This window comes from Podarcis vaucheri (genome assembly GCF_965113315.1).
Source record: "Podarcis vaucheri genome assembly, chromosome: 9".
NCBI classification, from domain to species: Eukaryota; Metazoa; Chordata; class Lepidosauria; order Squamata; family Lacertidae; genus Podarcis; species Podarcis vaucheri.
In genome coordinates, this window is record NC_138767.1 from 54,976,664 (window position 1) to 54,996,072 (window position 19,409).

Sequence of the window (19,409 nt, forward strand, 5' to 3'; positions counted from 1 at the left end):
GAATGATCAAGATACAGAGGTCGCCTCAGGGCCGGCCCACCCATGAGGCAAGGTTTGGCGAGCGCCTCAGGCAGCAAGATCCACAGGGGCAGCAAATCAAGCCTCCAATGAATGCACCACCCACTGCTGCCAAGGTGGCAGCGACAATGGTGGTCTGCTCTTTGGCCTCTTGGAGAACAGAAGGCGCTGATGGTCTTGTTTCCGATGCAGATCTTTATTCCCGCTGCTTGTTCCTGATGTAGCTTTTCACTCACCCCTTCTCCCCTCGTGTGTATGTGCTCATTTTGTGGTTTGTCTCAGGTGCCAAAGTGTCTTGGGCTGGCCCTGAATGGCCCTGAAGAATAATCCCATGTAGGTCTCCTTAAATAGTGCCTTTGTTACACATTTGCTAAAAATCACCTATCATTTTCTGGGCTGACCTTTCCTGATGCAATTCAATGCCAACACCAAAAATAATAATTGTATAATGTTGTGAAGTGGGCGGGTCCCCTTTGTTGTGTGCGTGACTTGTCTGTTAAGAGAGATGCCTGGTCTGTACTAGAAACACCCCTCCCCTCTCTGGGTGTGGCTCCCTCCATAGTTTGGTCAGACCTAGTTGGAACCATAGTCTTAACTTGTGTAACAAGCTTTAGCTGCTGTATTGTTTCCCAATAAATACAACTATTCCATTTTCTCTGACTCCTACTGCTTCCTATTATTAGGGCAGATCCATTGCAAAGTTTCCTCACACAGTGAATACTGTTGGGAAAGTACCCCCTCCCCCCCATCCAACTTTTGTCTCTGGAAAAATGAGGCATGATAGATATATTTTTAAAGAACAGTCTGTTCTAAAGTGAGGAAAGTTCACGAGGCAAGTTCACAAGGCTGACTTTGCCAGGGGATGTAAAAATAAAACATTATTGCTCAACATAACTCAAGACAGCACTTATTCCTTTAGCATCGGGATATGGTATCGGGCAACATACTGTACATATTTTACCTACGTATGAAAAGCCCATAAGGCTTTCCTGGGAGTTCATTAGCTCAGTAAAGTAGTGTTATAATTGTTCTAGCCAACTAGCAACATATGACAGCATTATATCGATGGCCTATTCATAAAACAGTGGTTGGCTCTTCGTGTCTTTAAAGTTTAGGACCGAAGTCTCCCATGTTTATTTGGAACAATATGTACTATACTTATTCTCATAACACAATGAGGAACAACCTGTAGCTTAGAGAGTGTACAGATCATAATGTGCCTGGACGCTTTCCCCCCAACATTTCAAAGGGTACATCTGCCGAAAGAGCTGAAAAAGCAGCTACCTTTCACTAAGATGAAAGCAGCAAAGTACTCCCAACCGCGTTTTCATGTTTAATGCATGACTTACGGTAATATTCGAGCAAACATTTCTGCACTAAATCATTTCAAAATCCAATTATCAGTTTTATGATGTCTCGGGCATTTGAGATGCCTTTCAGCGAGAAGGTGGTTAGCTATACAGTGGTGCCTCGCAAGACGAAAAGAATTCGTTCCGCGAGTCTTTTCGTCTTGCGATGTTTTTCGTCTTGCGAAGCACGGTCCGTCGCAACTGCGCCTCTTCAAGCGGCTTTAAGAAAAAAGCGCAATACGTTTTCGTCTTGCGAAGCAAGCCCATAGGGAAATTCATCTAGCGAAGCAACGCAAAACCGAAAAACCCTTTCGTCTAGCGAGTTTTTCGTCTTGCAAGGCATTCGTCTTGCGGGGCACCACTGTATAAGCCGTGAGTCAGCTATAGCGAAGATTCACTAGTAAAGGACTACATCGTAAGCTACACTTTTGTCCATTGATCATCTCGCTATCTTCCATGCATTAGCTACTCCCTACAAACCATTCAGGAAAGAAAATGATGATGAATGAGCATCGTACAAGAATGAAAGAAGAGCCCTGCTTGACCAAGCCAAAGTCCAACATCCTGTTCTCACAAGCAGCCAACCAGATTCCGATGAGAAGCCAGCACGCAGGACTTGGGTATAACTGGGCTTCCTCCACTTGTGATTGCCAGCAACTTGTGTTCAGAGGTATCTTGCTTTTGACAGTAGAAGCAGAACATAGCAATCATGGCTAGGAACCATAGATAGGCTTACCCTTCATGAATTTGTCTCATCCTCTTCTAAAGCCATCCAAAGTGATGCCATTTGTGGAAGTGAAGTCCATAATTTAGCTATGCGCTGTGTGCATAATTATTTTCTTTTGAAGTAGTTCCAACATTCCACTCTGGAATGGGTCTCTGCTATATTTTGTGTGCGCCAAAAGAATAGACAAAGTAGTACATATTTGCAGGCACATTTGTGAGCATCACAATTCAAAAAAAGGTAAAAGGTAAAGGACCCCTGGACGGTTAAGTCCAGTCAAAGGCAACTATGGGATTGTGGCGCTCATCTCACTTTCAGGCCGGTGGAGCTGGCGTTTGTCCACAGACAGCTTTCTGGGTCATGTGGACACCATGGCAGAAACCAGAGCACACAGAAACTCCATTTACCTTCCCACTGCAGTGATATCTGTTTATCTACTTGCACTGGTGTGCTTTCGAACTGCTAGGTTGGCAGGAGCTGGGACAGAGCAACGGGAGCTCACCCCGCCACGGGGATTCAAACCATCAACCTTCTGATCAGCAAGCTCAAGAGGCTCAGTGGTTTAGACCACAGCGCCACCCGCATCCCATTAATTAGAATTGGCCTGATAGTATTCAAATTCCAGCATATTATCTTATAAGATTTTTAACTTGTTCTGAACCACAAGTTAAAATAAAATAAAATAGACACTGAAATTATCGGTAAACATTAGCATCAAAAGCAAGTTAACCTACACAAAATTCAAAACATCACACACGCATATTAGAATACATGTCTACCTTGCATTTCTGGGCAGATTTGCTTAAACGAAAAAGGTTTTGTCTGCTGTCAAAAGCAGTGCGGTGAAGTCACCCACTTGGTGTCATTGGGCAGGGAGTTCCAGAGGTCTCCTACACTAAAAGTTGGTTTCCTTGTAAGTGCAGAATGAACATTATGGGACACATGTAAAAGTTCTAGCTTGGCAGATCATCTTTAGTTTAGGACCACTATAATAAAATGATCAAAACTAATTTCCTGTTGAGGAAGGAGTGGAGGAAGGAGCACCCCAACTCAGACAGATTGATCCCCCCTCCCTTGCAAGAGTTTGCAGAACTGATAATCTGTGTAGCAGCACACAGGGCAAGACCTCGACATGTGCTTTATTGGGTCCTCTTTTCTGATCACCTTCCAGGCTTCAACAAGAAGAAAGCTGTCATCAGATACTTTCTTCTACTCACAGTCCTCGAAAAGTTATGACAAATGACTTCAGCTGACTAATTGGACTTTACCGTACACAAAACAGCATCCTAGTTAATTAAACACCACCATTCATTTTGCAGTGTTTTGATTTGTTACCAAAAAAAAAAAAAAAAAAAGCAAAGCTGCCACAGGCATTTGCAAAATGAGAACTGGGCATTTACACCATTTGGATCGCAAAACCATATGATGAAAAGTGCCTACTCGACTGCTTTATTTATAATTGCATTCAAATGTAAACTAAAGCAGTTTCTTTTATTTGAAATCCCTGCATATTAATGCTTAGAGTTTGTTCTGTTTCTGCCAACGCAGCACAAATCCCTAAGCCCTTAGGAAGAAACGGATGAATATAATGAGTACGGTGAAAATGGTAAAACTAGAACAGAACTTTTTGAATCACTTAAGTCTTCCTTGTGATTGGAGAGATTTACACTCCAGATGCAACAGGCTGCCTTTCACACTATATTCTCTGCAGAGATGACCTAACATTCCAACCTTTGTGTTTTTGGTGCTTGGAATTTGCAGTTCCTCCAGAAGCAGAATTCTTTTAAGTGTTACTTCTATTTTTGGACATGCTCCATCCTTTATATAGAAAATAAGTCTTCTTCTTCTTCTTCCTCTTCTCAGGCTGTAGGAGACGATATGACTCATGTCTTTATCCAAACTGAGTTACTTCTCTTGACAATAGACTATTGCAGTATGATAACAGAAGGATTTGTGGCACAGAAACATTTTTACATAATGAAGTGCCACACTTCCCCATCTCTAAATTTTGGTGCATGCTTAATCACCTGAAGAGTTGGCGTGTAGCAGTGCTGGTTCATAGCTGCTGCTGAAAAATTAACTCAAAAATTAAGGTATAGTGAAGGACAAACAAATAAGACTCACTTCAAAATGAATGTGCACAAATGTTAGTGCAATAGGCAATAGTGTTTTGAAGCATTGAGAAACAGAAGGCTTATATGCACTTACATGGAAGAAATCAGAAACATGATTGACAATTTGCTTTCACAGCTGTAAATCTCTCAAGACGATGAAGGTTCATCATTCATTAATTGAATCGACGTAGTGGCACTTTGGGAGAAAAATCTGTGATGCTAGGAAGAGCTGTAGTGTGTAGCATGGAAGGGCCTGCTTCTTTGAAACATCCAGATTGCATTTGCTGAAGTTCCTGCTTGTCCTATGCACAACAAATTACTTGCCTCCTGTTCTCCTTTTGTGGGCAGCCAGGAATGGAGGGTGAAATCCCAGCCAGAGCTCCACTTCCTTGCCTCAACACACCCTTCCTTGTGGTTAAATAGCTGTTGGAGTGAAACGGGTTGATCCAGTGTTCTAACGTAACCCCCCAAAAACCTTATTTTATTACCACTGGCAATACAATCAATGCATTATTTCCACCACACAACACCTATGCAGGGTAGACCCCAACATTAAGCTGAGTCTGGTGGTAGATGCTGGGTGGGGTGGGGCACATTTGCCACCTCTCTGGCTGAAACTGTCAACCATTCCCCCAGTTTCCTGGAAAGAGGGATTGCTAAGCCACTCTGAGAAGCAAAGCTCTGTGTAGTGAACAGGGGTCTCTTAGCTACTCTCTGCGCTCATAACAAACTACAGTACCCAGCATGCCTTGCGGGAAGCCATGACTTTAAAAGCGGTATAATAGTGTTTTAAATGAATCGTGCAGATATGACCCAAGATTCAGCTACCACCAGTCCTTCAGTTTCTGTATATGGATGGAATCTGTCTGCCTTGTCATTTTGCTTGCTTCCTTGCAGAGGCAGCTCTAGCTGTGCACTCAGGGGTGGCGCCAGGGGGCAGGAAGAGCATCCCAGTGGAGCGCTGCCCATGGCGACCACCCCAGGGGACAAGACTCCCATGGGGTGGAGCGAGCTGCCCGTGGCAGGTTGCTTCTTGGGCGAAGGGGGGTGGGGAATAGGAGCCACACCGCTTTGCCAGCAGCCTTCCTCCCTTCCCTCTTCCTTTGGACAGCTCGGGGGAGGCTGCCCCCCAGGAAGCAGCCCGGGAGCGGGGGGGGGCAATGGCGCGCCACCCGCCTGCAACTCCCAAGCCTCCCCTGAGCTGTCAAAATGAAAGGGGAGGGGGGGAAAGCTGCTAACAAGGCAGCTCAGTTCCACCCCTTCCCCTGATGGAGTCGCAGGCAGGCAGCGTGCCGAATGTCAGCCCCCTCAGTGATGGCACCCGGGGCGAACTGCCCCCTTCATCTGCCCCTGCTTCCTTGGACAGGACTGTTTGAATGCACCCAAAGAAACGGGGGCAATTGGCAGGCCCCCAGCGGGCTCCAGCCCACCGGCTGGTGTGCCGGGCGAACTCCGGTCCTTGGTGCAGCATAAATCTGCCGCCCAGGCTTCAGCAGAGAAAACGCTGCACAAACAGAATGGCACAAGAGGCTGTGTGAGCATATTTACAAGCAGGTTTATTCAGCATAAAAGGTAAAGGTAAAGGGACCCCTGACCATTAGGTCAAGTCATGACCGACTCTGGGGTTGCGGCACTCATCTCGCTTTATTGGCCGAGGGAGCCTGCGTACAGCTTCCAGGTCATGTGGCCAGCATGACTAAGCCGCTTCTGGTGAACCAGAACAGCACATGGAAACGCCGTTTACCTTCCCACCAGAGCAGTACCTATTTATCTACTTGCACTTTGACGTGCTTTCGAACTGCTAGGTTGGCAGGAGCAGGGACCGAGCAACGGGAGCTCACCTCATTGCGGGGATTCAAACCGCCGACCTTCCGATCAGCAAGTCCTAGGCTCTGTGGTTTAACCCACAGCGCCACCCGTGTCCTGTGAGCATATTTACAAGCAGGTTTATTCAGCATAGATCAGGACAAAAGGAAAACATGTCTGTTCTCCTTCGTGTCCAAAGCAAAACAGAAAGCTATACACAGACGGAAGTTCCCGGCATACTGTGCTGGAATGTAAACAGACATGTGACATGCAACATGCAGCAATTCCACATGTCTGTCCCTTAAGATGGAACGGAATTCTCAACAAGGACAGGTGAAGAGGCAACAATAAAGAGGAGGAAGAGCAGGCCCAGGAAACTGAAGGGATTAGCAATCCACACACCCACCCCTGTCACTACAGAAGCATGGACCAACTGGTGCCCAGGGATGCGGACTCCTGACACCAGTCCTGGAAAAAGACAACACCAATCCCTAACATGGAAATCTGCAATGTGGCTTGCGGAAAGCTTGCAGGTACTTATGCATTCTGGCTTTATAGCTAAGGCGGGTGCTTTCATTCCAGCACATCATTGCCAGCATTATTTTGAGCTGCAAACTTTAACCAGTCCTTGTGTCTCAGTCTGACTGCTCTATCAGTGAGGATAAAATTGAGGTGCTGGGTTCTAACAAGTCCTGAACTCCTTGGAGGAAGGGTGGGATAATTTTTTAAAAAGACATTTTTAATGGGAGTTTATAATAGGACTTCCGCCCATCCCGGTGCTTTTAAAATAAGCCAAGCTTTGAAACATGTGCAACTTGTCCCAAATCCTCTTGGTGAGATAAGGCAGGATTGAAGTTTAAAATAAATACGAGTGGCACATGGGCTGCCTTGAGCAGCAGGGGGAAAAGCAGCTGCCTTGGCCCAGCATGCGTGTGTTATGTAAGAAGGAAAAATTGGAAAAGGGAAAAAAACGCCCCGCAAAAGCTTCAAAAAGTGATAAAAATCTTAATGTAGCTGCGGAACATTAGTTGGCCTTTTTTGTGGAAAGAGAAAATATGCCTGCTATTAAGACGACTCTAGAAGCCAACTGGCTTTTTTATGTGTGTGTTTTGCCTGGCCCCCAGCTCTGCGTGATGAAGATCCTATCTCACACAATAAGCCCGACCAGCTGATCTTCCCCAGTACAAAGCAAAGTTGCCCTGCTTTTGTATTTAATTTCTTTTCAGCCCTGGTTCGGTTTCTTCTTTTGTTCTGGGCTTGTTTGAACGAGACGGCTTTCTGCTAAAGCAGCAAATATGGCAGTCTCGACAAGGTGCTTGCCGCCATGGTTTGCTGATCCACATCAGCTTAGATGAAGCAAGCAGGCAAGACACGTGCACTCAATGCTGCACCAGCGGCTTCTGGTGCCTGTGTTTATTTGTGCAAACTGCGCAGGTTGTTGGACGAATCCAAAAACAGCAACGACACAGGAGGGACCGGCACGTGTCCATTCACATGGCTTGTTTGCGTAGGCTCAGAGGTTCAACAGCACAGCGCTAGAGACAGAGGAAATGTTTGAATAGCCAGGTTGTTTCATTGAGTTCCTGCTAAACCTCAGAATGGATCGAGCAGCCCTGCACAAACCACTGTTCATCTGAACACACAGGCCTTAGGAGAAATCTCCACGCAGAACAAGCTGTTTCAAAGAGAGTGCAATAATTATAAGAATTTTAAGATGTTGATGTGATGCAAGCACATCACATGCCACATGAGGAGCCCTGCTGATTCAGATCAGGTATTCATCAAGACATTTCCAGCACTGGCCAGCTAAGTACCTCCTGGAAGTCCAGAAGCAATGCTCCATTCAGTGATGCTAAATGCAAGCACTATGATCATTAATTATATTCATTAGGAACATTTTTGCACTCAATTGCCTCAAAGCAACTTACACAGAAAAGAATTCATGGCCAATGCATTAGGGTCGGGCGATATATCAATATATTGTCCAAAATGGTTTTGAAGTTCACACTGTGATAATTGTTTCATAACATTTGAGCTGGCGATATATCATGAATCACAATGTGTGCAAGGGCTAAGCGATATCTGGGTTTCAACACCACGATAACTAACCAGTTAAACATTGCAATAACTCACTAGATAAATATCACAACAACTCAGCTAAACACTGCAATGTTATCAGCAGCTAAACCTCACAATATCACCAGCTAAATGTTGCAATCTACCATAATGTCTGAAATAAGGATGGAACTATACAGAGGCAAACAGGACAATATCCTGGCAACTGCTACTACTTAGGGGTCTAAAACGAATAAATGGCAACATTATCAATCATCACACACTCAGTTTCATCAGCAGGCATCAATATATTGCGATGTTTAGCTGGTAATATATTGTAATATTGTAAACCAGTTATCGCCCAGCCCTACAATGCATCCATGCTGCAGGGCATTGATGGACAATAGTCGTTTGGGCAGGTGAACTGAGGGACTCGGCTACATTGATAAAGAAAAAACGCTTTGTCTGTGTTATAATAACACTGTAACACCAGATGGCGCTGTGGAGCCCTACTTTTCGCCAACGGGATTTCCCTTTATGAAGTTTACAATGTGTTTAACTGAATCACTTTTTCTGATGTGTCCAGATCCAGCCCTGGTTTAAAACAGATTTCAGTTTTAAGAAATGCATGTGCATTTCTTAAGGTAGACTTTTGAAATGATACAAGAAAAGCATGCAAGACCAGAGGTGAATGTGGGATACCCGCACAAAGCAGAGACCACTCTTTCAAACTGCTTCCATATCTCGTGTGTGTGTGTGTGTGTGTGTAGTTTGTCTGTCTAAACCAGGATGTAGAACATTTTTCAGTCAGAGAGCTGGATATATAACTGATCAACCCACTGGGGACCATTTCTGACAGGTGGGTGCGTCCACCTATCTGTCAGTCACGTGACCACTGTATGCTGTCAGGTGATCCAAATTCCAAGCGCCGAAGCAGGCAGAAGGTTAAAAGACAGCAGGTAGCTAAACCTCTGCATGATGCTTTCTAAAGAGCAAGCAGAGGTACATCGCCAGTCTTGCCACTGTGTTCCCACCGCGCTGACCCCTAAAAACCCAGCAAACGTGAGGAATTTAAATGGATTGGGGCTGGTTCTCAACATCTCCTACAGCACATCTGGAGAGCTTAATCTGAAATGAAGAGATTTGTATCTCAAAAATGAGGCTGATAAGGAATTCAGACGGTAAGCTCGGGTGTGAATCTCACTTAATGAGATCTGCATAGGATTGGACTGATCCATCCATCTCTCTCTAGACTGTGTGTAAAAACTAGCTTGGTGGATAAATTGTGCACCTGTTGCTCTTCTCACTCGTGCCTCAGCATCCCTGCCTACCAGAGACATGTGGCTCTGATACTCCTTGTCTGTGTGTCCACTGAGCCCCTGCATGGGGACTTTATGGGCCTTCCTCTCTCCCTGCCCAACTTGGACAGGTGGGGAGGGCTACCCACACATCAATCACCTGGCATAATCTGATGACATGTCAAAGTTTTGTGTGTGTGTGTGTGTGTGTGGAGAATCTGCTTTGCCAGCGTGTTCCCAGCACCCACCAGGATTGAATCCCTCTATCCATCATCAGCTGATGGCATCAGCTGACCAACACAGGTAGTCACAGTACTGTAATGTGAAAATGCCTTTGTGGGTCAAATTACACCCTCTGACCGGCCACAATTGAGCCATGGGCCTGATCTAGTTTCTGTTACTCTCCCCCCCCCACCTTCAATTTTATTAACGTTTTCACAATACAATAAAATAAGACAAATAGAATAAAAAAATACAGGAAAGAGAGAAGAAAAGAAAAAAAGACAAGAAAAATACTAATAATCACGATAAAAAACAAAATTATATGCATATAGTCCTCTATTATAATCATATGTTAATTTTCAATCCACATAGGAAGAAGTACGTCTTCTCAGCTCTCACCTGGGAGAGCTCACCCCTTCCTCAGCCCCACACAGGTCCGTCTCATCTGTCCATCCCCTCACTGTATGTATCTTCATTTGTCCCAAACATAAATCATAAGAAATCAAAATACAGTGGTACCTTGAGTTAAGTACTTAATTCGTTCCAGAGGTCCATTCTCAACCTGAAACTGTTCTTAACCTGAGGTACCACTTTAGCTAATGGGGCCTCCTGCTGCTGCTGCGCCGCCAGAGCCCGATTTCTGTTCTCATCCTGAAGCAAAGTTCTTAACCTGAAGCACTATGTCTAGGTTAGCGGAGTCTCTAACCTGAAGTGTCTGTAACCTGAAGCATATGTAACCCGAGGTACCATTGTATATGGCATGGCGTGCTCTGGTCCATGGGGTCACGAAGTGTCGGACACGACTAAACGACTAAACAACAACAACAAAGTTAATAGAGCGCTGTCAAAATTTAACAACCATGTGCTCTATATAACAGCGACCGAGGGAACTTCTCCACGGTCTTCTGGATTTCTTTTTCCTGTTCTCATCCTGAAGCAAAGTTCTTAAACCGAGGTACTAGTTCTGGGTTAGCAGAGTCTGTAACCTGAAGCGTCTGTAACCTGAAGCGCCTGCAACCCGAGGTACCACTGCACTTGGGTGTTGCAGCTGGAGCAATGTCAGCGCTTGTGCCAACACGCCCCCCCCCCCCAGCCTCACGGACTCTCATCCTTTTGTGTTCTATCAAGTGGGAAATGCAAACTCCAACGTGGCCCGCCCAGCAGCCCTTTGCAACGGACGCAGGCGAGCCGCGCACGCTCCGGGCCTTGTGGAGCGCAGCGCAGCAGGGAGCCACTTTCTCTGAGTCACCGAATGCCAGCAGCTCCCACGGCCGCCTTTGATGTCCACCGCGAGAGTTCGACGGCGAATTTTCTGCAGACCATTCCGGGTTCCTGGAGCGGGAGCTCGGAAATAAGAGGCGGGGGCTGCCCTGCGGCGCTCCTCCCCAGTCACCCACCCTCGCTTTGCCTTAGGTCATCTGGCTGCCCCCTGACCAACCACATTTGGGGAGGGGGAATCCCATTTGGCTCGCCAGAATTTTGTTGCACGCCAACTCCAACCTGGAGAAGGTAGAGCATGAGACTCTTAATTTCAGGGTTGGGGTTTCGAGCCCCAAGTTGGGCAAACGGTTCCTGCACCGCAGGGGGCTGGAATAGAGGACCCGCGTGTCCCCATCCAACTCTCTACGATTCTGTGGTCAGAGAAGAAGAGGGAGCTTGCTACGGGACAAGGATAACTGTGACTTTAAAGATGAATGGGAACCCTTTCCAAAGTAGTTGAAGACGCAACAAAGCGAACTGGACTCCTTGGCAGGTTTTGAATAAACATTCACAACCTTTTTATTGATAATAATCAGCTAAATAGTTTAAAACAGCAGTCTCAGAAAAACCAAAGACTGGAACTGAGGGAAGTCGGGGTGGGGGGGGGTTGTGTGGAAGGGTGGGGGAAGGAGGAAAAATGGGGGGGAAACAAGGATGATATGTTTTTGGATAATATGTCTTGTTTTAATTTTGAATAAAAAGAGAGAGAGAGAAGAGGGAGCTTGCAACCCGCTGCAGCTTGCAGGCCCCGTTCCATAGGAGCTAACTCCGAGGGGCCGTCAGCCCCCACAATATTTTATCCAAGTTGGCACCCCTGCCCCGTTCCTTCCCGGGAAGCAGAGCAATCGCCTTCCTAAGGAGCCAAGGCTCTCAGGATCGCGCAGCGGGAAGGCGGGTTTGCTAGGAGAAGGAGGTGGGGAGAGAGGTGGTGCCTGGCTCCCTATTGGCTGCTCAAAGCGAGGAGGAGGCGGGGCGGAGCTTTGCCCGGGAACCGGGAGGCGGGGCTTGCGGAAACCAAGAGAAAAGGGGCTCCGGAGCGCGGAGGCGGCGCAGAGCAGACGCGCTTCTTCTCCGTCTGTTCGGGTTCCCGTCGCGCCTCCTCTCTCCCAGTCTGTCCCCATCGCGGCTGGGCGTCGTTCGGCTTGCAGTGACGCTCGCCTCCCCGAGGGCAGCTGCGATGCGCCTGATCCAGAACATGGGGACCATCGCCGAGTACCCCCAGGCAGGGAGCACCCTCAGCGGAGATAGCTGCGGATCGGGCCGCCCCCGACTCATCAAGATCGCCGTGGTGGGAGCCAGCGGGGTGGGCAAGACCGGTAAGAGAACGGGACGCGCGGGGCTGATCCTGGCGACATGGAAAGGCGTGCGCGGGGGGCGGGGGTGGACATAGGCATACTGCAAGGACGCAATGAATATACCAATATTCAAGGGGGGGGGGAATCCTTCCCCAGTTGTAGCAAAAGGGCGGGGCGGGAAATAGAAACGCCCTGGAGGGTCCAGAGGGAGCAAACCTATTGCCATTGTGACAATCTGTTTGCCCTGTCCAAAGTATGGTTTGACTATGAGGATAGCATCCCTGCCAGCGATCCAAAGCGCTCACCTCTAATTTGGGGAGAAAGAGACGATGGCTAGCTAGGTAGCAGCATCCTTCTTCTCTTAGGTAAGCACCTGCTGCCAGATCAGGAATGGATGAAGATCAGTGACCAAACAAAAGCTCTGACACCCCCTGCTGCCCGAGCCTGACATGTGGACGCCTCATTAAAAGGATAACACCCATTCCCACTCCCTTGAAGATGCTTCTGTAGTTGCAACTTTCATCATAGCAGTGAATCCTTAACCTGTGAGGGGTGAATGATATTAGAAGGTGCCTAAATGCCTGTTCCTTCAGACTGAAAGGTGTATGGTGGATGACTGCTCACAGTTCCACTCTTAAAAGTAGTTACTCAGGAGTCAGCTGCAATGGATTCTGTAGTAGGATGTCTTTCCCAACAGAATATGCTTAGGATTGCAGCTTTTAATTTGCTTGACTGCTACATCCCAAGTTTTGATGGCTGCTGCTACTGCTAGCCAAAGGTAACTCTAGAAAAAGATGCACTCCAATAGCCTATTGAAATGCTTTCCCTGCTCGGGTGTCCTGTATGTGGAGTTTTTGGGTATGCAGACAGAAACTGGGGAAGGTTATTGCCCTTAAACACCAAGTGCAGATGACATTGTGTCTTCTGCTTTCCCCCCTTTCTAACCTGCACCTTTTTTATTATCAATTGCAGCCCTGGTGGTGAGATTTCTCACAAAACGGTTCATTGGAGACTACGAACGCAATGCAGGTAAGAAATGAGCCTTGCTGTATTCACAGGTGTGCACTGCAGTGTATTTTGACTCCAGCGACAAACTCAATGAAGCCTTTGGTGTCTCACTTCCAGAAAGCTAGACTGTACAATGGGGATTTCACTAGGCAAAGTCACTGTGCAACGCTGAAACCCAGGTGTCTCGCCAAGTGTTATCAAGAGGACAAAAAGAATTTATACACTGACCTACTTTAGCTAGCACAAGGCGAGAACTGCCCCGTTTTTATTCTCACTGCAGCCACATTGGGGTGTCAAGCCCCTCCTCTATAGTTTGACTTCTGAAGTTTAGTCCTCATTCACCAATCTGCTATACACACACACACACACACACACACACACACACATCCATTAGAATGAAACAAGTTCTAAGCTAAAGGAGGTGGCTTCAGTCCTATAACCTTTTCCCACTCCTATATTTACGTAATCAACTTATTTATGCAAATAAGCTTGAATTCAAAGTCAAGTAGTTTGTTATTCATGAAAAACAGCAGACACACAAAATGAGGGCTTTCCAATAAATTTCTGGACCACATGTGACCACAAAGAGGGTGGGAATGACCTTCTATAATGCAGATAAACCAAACTAAACTTAAGTTTTCAGTATATTGGGGGGGGGTGTTTAGGTGGCTCTCCAGGTGATGATGAGAGTTTGGGGTCCAAGCAAGATCTGGATGGCCACAGGTGCCCCATAACAAGGTGTACACCCATCAAAGCAATATTCCAATGTCCTGTTTTTGCTGTAATGAAGATGCAGTTTTATAATGAATGCATTTATTTCTTAGCATTCATTTCATTCTCCCTTACACAGGCTGCCTGTGTACTTTAAATCTACTTGCACATATTGTAGATAAGCATTTGTAGCCACTTGGAGGGTTATGCATTTGCCTCAGCTTGAGCCAATAGTGTCAAGACCAAATATAGTTGATCTAGAATCAATTGTGACAAAGCCTTTAAAGTCTCTTGTATAAAATGAAAATGATCCCCCCTTCCCATTAATCAGACACTGTAGCTAAAATAGGAGTGTGTGTGTGTGGAGGGCAGGACACATCAGTGGCGTAGCGTGGGTTGTCAGCACCCAGGGCAAGGCAAGTAATTTGCGCCCCCTAACCCATGGATTTTAGCAGGGGGCAGAGAGCTGTGAGTGCGAGTGCGCCCCCCCCCAGATGTTGCGCCCGGTGCGGCCAGCCCCCCCTGCACCCCCCACGCTACGCCACTGGGACACATTGATTTGAGGGTGGTGATTTAACAGCAGGCTGATTTGAGTGAAAAAGTTCTGTGACCACGCAAGATCCCACATTGTCAAGGAAGCACAGCATGCTCCAGTGTGGAACGTTGAAATCCTGCTAGTTCCAGTGTAACTGATTTTAAGCACATCCTTAACTTTCTTCTTGGACTCAGTGAAACTTAAATGAGCTTAAGTTTGGCTAGGAATGTGCTTCCCGTAAAAAGGGGCTAGACAACTAACTTTTTCCAAAGGTTAACTCTGCCAAGAGGTTTTTATGTAGGTTTGCTTCAGCATTTTAGCTTTGTAAGTGAAGCCAATTACTAAGAATTCTGTTGTGTGGTTTTTTGCCCATATACGCCATGCTTTGCTGTGTTTAGGCTGTAAACACTTACCTGGGAGTACATCCCACTGAACTCAGTGGGATGAATTTCTGAGTAGACATGGGCAGGATTGTACAGCCAGTCTTTCTTATGATGAAAACACCATCTGCCTAATGTAGCAAAAATGCCACTTTTTTTCAACAAGTCACAGATCCATCTCCACTAATGAGTTTTTTTCCTTTTCATTGTGCAGAGGTTAATGAATGTCAGTTTATCGTGCATGTACAATCCCCTCTCTGAACTTGTCTGATGAAGTGCATTTTTATTGCTAGGTAATTTGTACAGCAGACAGATCGAAATCGATGGAGAGTTGTTTGCAATTCAAGTCCAAGATACACCTGGAGTACAGGTGAGTTTCGTTCCTGTGCCTTGTACCACTTTAAAGGGGAGCTTCAGTTTTGGCACATTTCAAGAAGTTAATTGTTACATATATTGATTCATAAGAATCCCAGTAGGGCTTTACTTCCAAGTAGATGTGCAAGGATTGTAGCTGTTTGAATTGGGAGCCTAGCTGCATTGAAAAACTGTTTTGTTGCTATTAACTAGAGTTGTAAACAGTCAGACCTTGATAAACGGTCTGTATATCGTCCCCTGACAGTAAAAGAAAACAATCCACAATTTCAGCTAAACTTTTGTCTACTTGAAGACACAACCATTGTGTTTAGGAAACCTGCCTTTCTTAAAAGAAAGGGGGAAAACCCGAATGTGTTACAAACAGTTCCTTGGCAAACTAAGAAACGCTTCATTTTTATTATTCTACTAAAGTGGACTGGAAATCTGGAAAGAAATTTCATTGCTATAGCCTAATCAACTTTAGTTTCATAAACACATATGCAAAAGAAACTAAAAGTCACAGCCCTGGCAGCTGCACTCATTAAAATTTGTTAGGAGTTGAGTTTATATTACGGAAAGTTTGAACGTATAGGCATGAGTAAGGGCAAATTTTGCCTTTTTGAACTGGGCCGTTCTCCAACTTTAAATGTTTCCAGCTCATACCTTTGTTCTTTTCTCCCCACTCCCGACTCACTGTCTAGCCAGTTAATTTCCCATTCTACGGCACCACAAAGTCTTTTTCTCGAGGCAGAGTACAGCTTGAATATGTCAGACTTTGCAATAATTGAGTGTAGCATTTTTAATTTTATTTTTTTGCAACTGGACTTAACATGTGGAAATGTGGATTAAAATTTTAGAGACAACATGCAATAATAAACATGAAATGGACATTGTAGGCTTTCCTTTGCAGCCAAATATTTCCCCTACTTAATCTTTTTTTTCTCCCCCAGGTCCACGGACACAGCCTTGACTGTAACGAGCAACTGAACAAATGTATTCGCTGGGCAGATGCAGTTGTGATAGTCTTTTCGATCACAGACTATAAGAGTTACGAACTACTCGGTCGCTTCCACCAGCACATACGGCAGCTGCACCCAGGAAACAGAGTGCCTGTGGTGGTTGTAGCAAACAAAGCAGACCTCCTCCACATTAAAGAGGTAGAACCACAACACGGACTTCAGTTGGCTGGCATGTTGGGTTGCACTTTCTATGAGGTGTCTGTCAGTGAGAATTACAAGGAGGTCTTCAATGCCTTCCACAACCTCTGTAAAGACGTCTGTAAGCAACAAACCACCAGCAGCACGCCAGAGAAGAGGAGAAGCTCTCTCATTCCAAGACCAAAGTCACCCAACATGCAGGATCTAAAGAGAAGGTTTAAGCAAGCCTTATCTGCCAAAGTGAGGACTGTCACATCTGTCTGAAAGATCAAACTAAATGGGATGGGGTTTCCCTCCCCCTTCCCAGTGCATATTTCTATAGTTCCAGCTTTGGAACATTAATTGCTGGTACTTCAGCATCCGAAAATCGTGCGAAAGAAAGAGTTCAGATGCACATAAAGCATTTTGTAATGAAGGAGTAACACTGAAGCTTGAATAAGCCCCCAAAGAAGTGGTGGAGCATCGAATTTCTTGTTGCAAGCGCATTTGATTGACTAAATGGACAATATTTTCATGTTCTGCTGTGGAAGTTAGGTCATGTTGGTATTTGTATCATACTTACACAATGAAGGACAGGGAAGAAATATTCTGAATGCAGTCTTACTGATGGGGAACAAATTGTGTGTTACATCCATTAGCTATATTTTAGTATTTGGTGGAAGGCTGTCTTCTTTAGTAGTCTTTAGTGGAGCCGTCTGCTTTTTAAAAACCCATGGTTTAGAAAAGGGGTCAGCAACCTTTTCCAGCCGTGGGCCAGTCCACTGTCCCTCAAACTATGTGGTGGGCAGGACTATATTTTTTTTTTGGGGGGGGAATGAACAAATTCCTATGCCCCACAAATAACCCAGAGATGCATTTTAAATAAAAGCACACATTCTACTCATGTAAAAACACACTGATTTCTGGACCGCCCGCGGGCCAGATTTAGGTGATTGGGCTGCTTCCAGCCCCCGGGCCTTCGGTTGCCTGTCCCTGGTTTAGAAGCAAAAGCATGTCATTGAATGAGTAAAAGCAATGTCAGTATAAAATGTGGGGGGCATTATTAACTGTATTTCTGATGGTGTGATGAGACATTTTGGTACCACAACTGTTGTTTAGTATCATTTTATAGATAGCTAAAAGTTTACTCTCACTGTCTCTAAGACAGTATCATTTTGATGATTCTTCAGAGACTGATCATCTTATGCAGTGCTGCAGCTTTCCAGATAAGACCTTTTTTCTGTATTCCACTCATCATGAGGATTGTAAAGTTCCCACTTAATTGCTCTGAACAGGAATACAACTTCCTATTGTTTCAATCCAATCCAATTATTTGTCTTAGTCTATGAAACTGTTCCATTTTAGCTGAGACTTATCTCCAGCTAAGGCATGAGGGCTATTCCACTACTGCATAAGTGCTGTTTGTAGTAACATTTGAAAACACTGAGTTATCAGTCGTGTTATCCAGGATTTGAGGACTATGCGCCCGACACCAATGCACTTTAAAAACAAACAAACACCGTGCTTGTTCCTTAAGCTGTAACTTATTTATTTTTATGTTGACAGCAACTCTTTAAATGGGACATCTTCATTTTGTTCCCGTGATTAAACCAAACCTTGTTTTCTCATCTGATTGTTGTGTTTTATATTCAGATGCCAAACAATCTAGAAATGAGTGGCAAGACTCGCGAGAGACAGGGAAGTCACCTAAAGGCATTCAAGGGCTAAGGGGACCTTCAATCATTGGCTTGGCCAGTGGCGGTTTGCAGGGATTAGTGTCTCTCTGATTTCAGTAACACAACACAAATACAGATGATCAAGACTTGCCTTTGCAGCCGTCTTCTGCTGTCCCCAACTGCAGACGTCTGTAATACAGACTTGTACTGCAGCAACTAAAGCAGTTACTGTATTATGCAAAAGCACCTGCCTCTTAAACCCTTTTTGGCATCGTTCTGTCATTCCTAAGATGCTGAAGACTGTGTAGTACAAAATCTGCACAGTCCTCCTTTACCTCATCCTAAAAAACAAAAAGAAAAAAGGCTATTGTATATCAAGACTTTTTCAGAGTACTGGGAGTATCCCTTGTCAAGACAGGGTCTCTTCCCACTGCCTAAATCTGTATTTCCCACATTTGAGAGCTATTCATGTGACAATGGCATCAGAAATTCTGTACAAGCATCATGTGGTCTTTTCCATTACACGCAATACACAGTGGTCCTGCAAAGCAAGCCCCAACTTTTATGTCTTGAGTCTAAACCCATGCTGCAGTTAAGCCTTGGCTCTCTGCATGCGAGAACCATCATGAACAGAGAGGAGCAGCCATTGAATGAATAAAGGTCTGGCTTCCCGACAGCCACCAACGGGCAGAAAACTGCTCTGGGTTTCCAATCCCATCAAAGAGACAAAGAAAAGATGCATCATTTCTGCCATATGCCCATTTTCCTGCTTAATCTCCAAAATACTGACGTCTATTAACGCAGTGTAGCAGAACTGCAATGGTAACCATGGAGACTGCCAGCTTTTTCTTTTCTCTTCTCCAAGTGCTTGAAAACAAATAGCTATACAGATATGATTTGTCACCTGTCTATCAAATGCAGCCTGTGAGGTGCATCCAATGTCTATTGCCATAAGTAAATGCTACAAAATGTGTCCTTTTCATTTAAGAATACTTTGTCCGTTGTTCCCCTTTTGTTAGCTGGGTTAGAGCCCAATTTAGATTACCTTCATGAAGGGCCATGAAATGAAATGGCTTTAAAAATGGGATGATCAGCATCTACTAGACTGGGGAAGGCCTAAACTGGTGGTCCACATAAATATTTGCTGGGAAAAGGCAGTGCCTCGCTGTATTCTAACATTGTAAACTGCAGCAAAGAATCACTAGCTGGCTGGAGGAAAATCTCATATGCAATTCAGAAAAGAAAATTTTGTTTCTCTGCTTGATTTGTCAGGCATTCTTTCCTAATCTTAAACTATTCTACCATTGTTTTTTCAGAAAACTAGTTATAAGAGAAAGATTAGCTGTAGCCTTATAATGTTAAATCTGCTACAAATTTTTATCTGCTTCTTTTATAACAGAAGACACTAAGTAACCATTTCATCCAATAAACCCTGGTCTGAAATAACAAGCTCTTTGCTCTGGACTAA

At 45.1% G+C, this 19,409-nt stretch overlaps 1 protein-coding gene and 1 long non-coding RNA gene across 2 annotated transcripts; both read left to right on the plus strand.

Moving 5' to 3' along the window:
- Window positions 1-11,590: 11,590 nt before the first annotated feature.
- Window positions 11,591-17,893, plus strand: RASL11B (RAS like family 11 member B). The gene is made up of 4 exons (XM_082238300.1): window positions 11,591-12,162; window positions 13,114-13,170; window positions 15,069-15,145; window positions 16,080-17,893. The coding sequence occupies exons 1-4, from the start codon at window positions 12,024-12,026 to the stop codon at window positions 16,548-16,550; spliced, it is 744 nt and encodes a 247-aa protein (XP_082094426.1). The 5' UTR covers window positions 11,591-12,023; the 3' UTR covers window positions 16,551-17,893.
- On the plus strand, window positions 13,181-15,062 carry LOC309540965. The gene is made up of 3 exons (XR_014223585.1): window positions 13,181-13,649; window positions 13,683-14,251; window positions 14,425-15,062. It is a non-coding gene; the product is annotated as an uncharacterized lncRNA (long non-coding RNA).
- Window positions 17,894-19,409: the final 1,516 nt, after the last annotated feature.

Coding starts and splice junctions, on each gene's coding strand:
- RASL11B (XM_082238300.1), top strand. CDS start 12,024: ATGCGCCTGATCCAGAACATGGGGACCATCGCCGAGTACCCCCAGGCA. Junction 12,163..13,113: donor CAGCGGGGTGGGCAAGACCG/GTAAGAGAACGG, acceptor TATCAATTGCAG/CCCTGGTGGTGAGATTTCTC. Junction 13,171..15,068: donor AGACTACGAACGCAATGCAG/GTAAGAAATGAG, acceptor TTTTATTGCTAG/GTAATTTGTACAGCAGACAG.